General features: G+C 40.3%; 2 protein-coding genes across 2 annotated transcripts; both read right to left on the reverse strand.

The window, feature by feature from the left end:
• Nucleotides 1–743: 743 nt before the first annotated feature.
• Nucleotides 744–1,684, reverse strand: LOC103985202 (uncharacterized protein At5g01610-like). Its single transcript, XM_009402833.3, has one exon. The coding sequence runs from the start codon at nt 1,384–1,386 to the stop codon at nt 883–885; it is 504 nt and encodes a 167-aa protein (XP_009401108.1). The 5' UTR covers nt 1,387–1,684; the 3' UTR covers nt 744–882.
• A 761-nt stretch (nt 1,685–2,445) lies between these two features.
• Nucleotides 2,446–6,486, reverse strand: LOC135674128 (cytochrome c-like). Its single transcript, XM_065183616.1, has 3 exons — nt 6,205–6,486; nt 4,805–4,938; nt 2,446–2,677 (listed from the first exon to the last, which is right to left on the reverse strand). Exons 1-3 carry the CDS (start codon nt 6,314–6,316, stop codon nt 2,585–2,587), a joined length of 339 nt encoding a protein of 112 aa, XP_065039688.1. The 5' UTR covers nt 6,317–6,486; the 3' UTR covers nt 2,446–2,584.
• Between the last annotated feature and the right edge of the window lie 447 nt (nt 6,487–6,933).

Raw genomic sequence — 6,933 nt, forward strand, 5'->3', positions numbered from 1 at the left:
AAATCACCAAAACCCCCGCTCTGATACCAATTGATGGGGATATAAACAGGAATAACCTTTGTATAGGAAAAAATACTAGAAGACCAAAATATGCAGCGGAATAAAATGGAAACACAATCAAACAGAACACCAAGATATACGTGGAAAACCCCTTCAATGTGAAGGGTAAAAACCACGGGACAAACTAGAGATAATCCACTATGAGAATAATGAATGTACAAATCTCAATCTCTTGCCCAAAACCCTAGCAACAACCACAAGAGAATAACTGGGATACAAGAATCACGTCACTGCCCACAATATCTAAAACCTCCCAAGTGATCACAGCAAGAGCCTACTGTAGATTTGATCTAACCAGAGATGAGAACACTACTAGATGATTGAGAACGGTCTCTCTGCGTTGTCCTTGTCTTCTTCCCTTTCTTTCTCTTCCTTTTCTGTCTTGTTCTCCTTCTTTTCTTTGGAATCTCGTGGCTCTTAAGATCTACCTCGTTGCTGCCTTTTTATAGCTTTAATCTGCCTCTAAAACGCAGCCACCACACTCCCCTAATCTTAATTAGAGTTAGGTTAAGAGGGGGTGTGGGCTGATAAAACCCACAAGGGCTGAATATGGGCCATCAGCCCAACATAGGATTCAGCACAAGTAGAGGCAATGTTTTAACCAAGACACAGATCAAAATGTAGAACATGCAGTCATTCAAAGTGGAAAAAGATGGAGCAATCATCCTACAGCTACTCGAAGGTAAAGACTCAAGGATTCTTAAAGACCATATCAAAATCTGTGATTATGCATGCGTTCATTTGATAGCACAAGTTAAACATATCAAGGTTAATCCATGGAATGCCAGCCTGGGACAGTCCATGATCACCAACCCCAGTATCTTACGAATCCGAAACCATGGCGGCAGAGCAATCAAAGCCGCAGCGGCAGCGGGGGCACTCCTCGAAGTTGGACAGCCCGAAGGATGCCGACAGCGGGCCGACATAGAAATCGATCTCGTCGCCACTCCTCACCACTTCATCGATCCCAAACCACAGAAAGAGGACCTTGACGCTGACGCCTCTAAGGTTGGTCAGCGACCCCGAGGCCACCGCGCCGGTGATCTTTCTCTTGTAGTGCAACAAGTAGCCGCCGGTGACCTTGAACTCGCAGTCGCCGCTCAGATACACCTCGAAGCTCCCATCTTGATTCAAAACGTAGCGCCGCACGCCCTGCGGGAGGATCCCTCTGGGGAAATCGTATTGCTCCAGCATCTGGTAGGCGGTCGGCTGGTCGGAGATCTGGGTCTCAACAGATGATGGGGCAAGGGAGAGGAGCAAGATGAACCCAAAAAGGGTTTTGCGAATTGGAACACCAAAAAGGTAGGATTTTGAGGGTGAATCCATGCTGGAATCACACGAATACGAGGGAGTAGCCCACCAAAGAAGGGATCTTTTGGGCGTTTTGTGCCTTTTGGATCAATAAGAAGGGATCTTTTGGATGTTTTGTGCCTGTTGGATCAACAAGGAAAGAAAGAAGACTAACAAGATGTCTCCACTTGTAGAGACGAAAGACGTGATCTGTGCTTGAAAAAGAGGTAAAAATTAGACATGTACTGACGTTGGCAGGTCTGGCATGGGCAGTGGCCAAAAACAGTGGCAAAAAACATGTGGATCTTATGGTTCCAAGCTGCCAGTTGACAACCTGAGGATGTTCTGAATCTTCACATAGTTTTCTCTCTAAATATGCTAACCAACAAACGAGAGACAAAACCATCAATCATAGAGGTAGTAATTACGCCATTGTGATATCATATCATTCATGTCTTTTCTGATGAGACTACCAAAATTTTGGTTAGGAGTCGATTCTGAATGCCCAATTCATAAATTTAGTGGTGATAGAAAAGAAGTGTAAGATCAGCATTTCATGATACAAATTCAGGTGACCAAAAGGGTCAAAATTGTCATCGATCTGAACCATAATCTTTGTTCCTGGGGTAGGTTTTGGTTACTCAGCATGACAAGAAATCCTAATGTATCTTTTGTTACTATTAAAATCTATGTAAAAAAAATAATGTCCTTAATTAAAGTAAGAAATTAAGGGAGTGCGTAAATTGTATATTACACTGCAGGAGTTCACATGAGAAGATTCAAACTTTGTTTACACATGCAATTTCAACATGTCATTCATAAACAAAGTGCTGATTTCTCACATTCAGACTTTGGCAGCATGGCCTTTTTGTTTTGTTGCAGTAGAACTAAACAGGATACCAGTCTAATTAATTTTGGATGATGAATTCTTTAGACTCCAACAATGACATCAATGTTTCATAACAACACCAAACATTTTATATCCTCCAAATATTATACATCATGCAAATAATGCATGGTGTTAAAAGAAGTCACTATTGCAAAGCATACAAGTATTATGATGACCTAGATGAGTCGTCATGAGACTACCAATAGTGCACAAACTTGTGCGAAGATGGATCTTTTATCATCATTGAATTGTATACTAAGCGCACCGAAATTTTTATTTACATATTTCAAATAAAAATTGCCACAAGTTGACATCTTTACTTGGGAAGATGGGTTGATGGATGATTTAGGAAGTTGTGGCTTCCTTGAGGTAGGCAATCAGATCTGCACGCTCCTGAGGGTTCTTCATGCCGGGGAACTTCTTCTTCAGAGGAATGTACTGCAGGAAAGAAGGAATAATAGATGTTAGTAGCAGGCCGAGTGCACCAGCAAATACAAGGATGGTGAAGAGTTGCCATCCAGATTTCATAGAGCATATCGATATCTTTCCACCCTGTTATCTCATTTTTCATACGTTCATAATTAAGTGGGACTCGATAATGCAGAACTAACACATGCTGCCAGATAGCAGCTACTGCAACATCCTCACAAAGGAGGAAAATTGTGAAATCAAGTAGGTTTACATGCAGTGTTGCCTCTTCCTACTTCCTACTTCCAATCAGTGATTTAAAAAGCGTTAGGCGTTAAAAGACGTCAAGGTCCAAAAACACCTGAGGCGCCAGGAGCTCGCTTGAGCGAAACGAGACACTAAAATATAAAAATATATAATATAATTAATAAATATAATTATTTAAATAAAAATATACTATTAAATTAAGAAAATCGAATACAAAATCACAATGTCACATTAATAAAAAGTCTCAAAAATCAAAACAATAAAATTTTACATCAAATCTGTTGAGTTGCTTTGTACACCTAACAATAATTTTAAATAAATAAAAATTAATAGTATTAAAATCAAAATAATATATTATTAATCTAATAAATAAAAATACTATTATTAGTATATAGTTAACAGTATACTGTTAATATACTGTTAATAGTATAGTGAAAAGAGTGTGAGAAGACCGAGACTACTGAGGCAACGGCAACGATAGCAGGCGACAACCGTAGCTGGAGTGGGAGCAAGAGCGATGACAACAGGAGCGGCGAGCAACAGCAAGAGCTGCGAGCAACAACGAAAGCGACGAGCGACAGCAGGAGCGGTGGCAGTAGTGGCGAGCGACGATAGCAACGGCGAGCAGCGATTGTGCAACGACGAGTAGCGACAGTAGCGGCGAGCAACGACAATGGCAATGGCAGCAGAGAGTAGGGACAACGAAGAAGAAATCTCGACGACAAAATCATGAGTGTTAGGGTTGGGGAAGTCGAGGAAATCACGAGAGGGAGCCTGATATCAGTGATTTAGTTGATTTGATTGAACCAACTAAAGCACCGGAAACCAACTAAACCTAAAAATTCGATTTGATCGCCTGGTTTAACCCAGGCGCTCGCCCAAAGAGCCCGACGCTTGGCCTCGGGCGAGCGCCCAAGTTCCTCTTTGAAGCACGCCGCCTGGAAATGAAGCGAGGCGCTCGGGCCTCGCCTCGCCCGAGCGCCTATTGTAATCACTGCTTCCAACACCCGAGAAAATAAAAGAAAAAACTACATAAAAACATAATGGTAACCCTAGATTGGACATAATATGGTGTGCTAAGTGAAAAGAACTAATGCCATGGTACAGCAACACAAATAGAAGATATTAAACATAAAAGTAAATACATGTCACTTATGTCCAGGAAATTATGCAACAATTTAACGGAGAAGTGTGTGAGAGGAAAGTGGCCCATTAATTAACCACCAAAACTGCTGAAGAAATAAATACGTTCCATGGACAAGGAATATAAAATGTAACTTTTAGGCTTAATGTGAAATCAAACACTTATTTCACAGTTCACATGCATGAGAAGCCTTTCGGCAAAAATAACCAAACCACATTTCATGTTCTGAGACAAGTCCTTGAAGCCACAACTTTATGCCCACTAAGCAATGTCCAAGTTGGATAATTGCTGGCCTCAACATAGTCTAGATTTCAATATCTATGTCTCAACTGTTCTCCTGACAAGATTAAATGGTACTACTCATTCCAACCAATGAACAAGAGACAGGGGAAACGAAAACATTAAAGCTATGGCCATCCATTTGATGAAACAGCAATAGATCAAGCTTGCAAAGCCCTTTAAGTTTGAAGCCACTCGACTTTTTCACTCAAACTACTCCAGATAGTACTACAGTGTAATTACTGCAGATAAAACTGTGCCTAAATCAGGTAATTGTCTAAAACAAGAGCAAAGAAGCAGTACTTAGTTACTAAAACAAAAAAGATGAGAACATCTGAACACAAACATTGCTGTCAGTGGGAAAATCCATCCATGGTTACACATTATAATTGTAATGTATACACATAAGTGATTAGTTCAATGTATCGTGCATATATTTTCACCATCAGCAGGTCACCAGTCATTACCTCCTTTGGATTCAGCAGGTAATCGTACAAAGAATTTTCTTCCCATATCACATCTATGTTCTTGCTTGCGGTGGAATAGGAATAACCAGGAGTTGTCCCATATTGCTTCCCAAAAAGGCCATGCAGATTAGGACCTATTAATGACGAGAAAGTTGGGGGAAAACACATCAAGTCTGCTACTTGAAACAGTAACAACCATTGGGGAAAAACTTAATTGAAAAAAAAGAAAAATTTACAAGAAACAAAGAAACAAGGATGATAGTTCAGAAGTAAAATATGGCAGACAAGAAGCAATTAAAAAACTAACCACGCCTTTTGCAAAATCATTATTTTCATGAAAAACTACATGTGCACATATCATGAGTAGCTTTTGATCAGTCCATTGTTCTATGTTGTAAACTCTTTATACTTCAAGAATAAGTAGTTTGAACTAATTAATTTCCATAAATGTGCTTGCCTCTGAATCAAAATAAGCCACAAACAAAAGGTTTCCATTAAAAACATATGTTGGAATAACTCGTTAGAGGTTGAAATCCACCCTTAGAAGGTAGGCAGGATAAACTGTGGCGCTAAAAGGGCCTACAGAAGCATCAACTTATCCACTCTTATTCAGAACAACATTACTGAACTAGGACCTATGTCGATTCATCCCCACATGTCAACCATGCTTCCTAGTTCTTCTTCCTCCCTCCCAGCTTCAAGAAACCTCTGCTGAGAAAAATACAAGTTATCATTGGATAAAGTGCAAATTATCTCTGTCAGCAAACAGAAGGCTTTCAATCCACAATATTTCTTTACAGCTGTCCGTACACTGAAAATGTTTTTGACACTGCTAGAAATTTCCCAAAATCTTATATCAACTGTTCACAAAAATGATCTTGCACAAGTTCAGTATCGTTTCCCATAGACTAATTACTGCTTAGCGAACATTAGGTACGTACGTTTGGGCCTTACTGCCTTCCTAACGAATGAAAACAGGAAGACATCATGAACATTTCACCGAAAAAGAAAAAAAAAATCCTAAAGAACAACCAGAAAACAGATAATGAGCATTCCAATTTTGATGGGAACTGCTGAGAATGAGTATAACGTATAAAGACTCGAAAAATATTAGAGACGACAGAAAAAGAAAGTAAAAGAGATAATATTATGGATCAAACAGAATCGATGGCCAAAAAGGAGAAATAGTAGATATACAGATTCAACTAAAAGTGACAAATTTAGGGTCTAGACGAAGAAAGAAAAGGAAAGAACAAAAGAGAAAATAATATATATTTGGAATTATATCTTGATCCAATACGGGTCAAACAAAATCAAAAGGCCAAGAAAGCGAAAAAGGTGGAATTTACAGAACCGAGGGCAAAAAAGGACAGGAACACGTTTTCAAATCAGGGATCTACCATGCTTGTGGCCAGCTCCTTTCTCGACGGTGTGGCAGTGGGCACATTTGGACTGGAAGATCTTGTGCCCGGACTTGGCATCGCCGGGCGGCGCCTCCTCGAACGACGCCATCCCACCGAGCGAGCGAGGTCTCCGATCGATCGAGCTAAGGGTTAGGGTCGGTGCCTCTCCCTCCTCTTGGTTTCAGCAAAATGCTTGGGGAGGACTGCTTCGGCATCCATTTTCATTTTCTACTAACACGTTTCCCGCTTTGCCTGCCCACGGAGAAGGGAGCAGCAGCCAAAGGGTGAAGCGGGCGCGCAGGAAACCGGGTGGGATCCAAACAGCAGCGCCCATCGGAGAGATATAAGAGGTGGGAAGCGGGTGCGGAGGAAACCGGGTGGGATCCAAACAGCAGCGCCCATCGGAGAGATGGGGAAGCGGGTGCGGAGGAAACCGGGTGGGATCCAAACAGCAGCGCCCATTGGAGAGCCTGTAATTATTGCTATTCCGGTATTTACGCTATCAAAAATTATATTAAGATTTCTAAGTAAAATATTTAATTTTATATCTCTTCACATCATTAATTGATAAAATTAGAACTAAATATTTTAATATAATTTTTAAAATATAATAATTGAAATACTAAAAATAACTAATTATATAAGTTAACTATAAATAGTCCGACGACGATTAAAGCCCGAGCTTTATTTATCAAAATTGTTACCGTATGCATCCAAAGTTAATTT

This window comes from Musa acuminata, chromosome BXJ1-5 (assembly GCF_036884655.1).
Source record: "Musa acuminata AAA Group cultivar baxijiao chromosome BXJ1-5, Cavendish_Baxijiao_AAA, whole genome shotgun sequence".
NCBI classification, from domain to species: Eukaryota; Viridiplantae; Streptophyta; class Magnoliopsida; order Zingiberales; family Musaceae; genus Musa; species Musa acuminata.

Bases quoted from the DNA above. Each gene is read 5' to 3' on its own strand.
- LOC103985202 (XM_009402833.3), bottom strand. From the start codon at position 1,386: ATGGATTCACCCTCAAAATCCTACCTTTTTGGTGTTCCAATTCGCAAA.
- LOC135674128 (XM_065183616.1), bottom strand. From the start codon at position 6,316: ATGGCGTCGTTCGAGGAGGCGCCGCCCGGCGATGCCAAGTCCGGGCAC. The intron at 4,939-6,204 runs GTAGATCCCTGA...CGTCATTAATAG, and splicing joins AGGAGCTGGCCACAAGCATG to GTCCTAATCTGCATGGCCTT. The intron at 2,678-4,804 runs GTAATGACTGGT...TCTTTCCTGCAG, and splicing joins ACCTGCTGAATCCAAAGGAG to TACATTCCTCTGAAGAAGAA.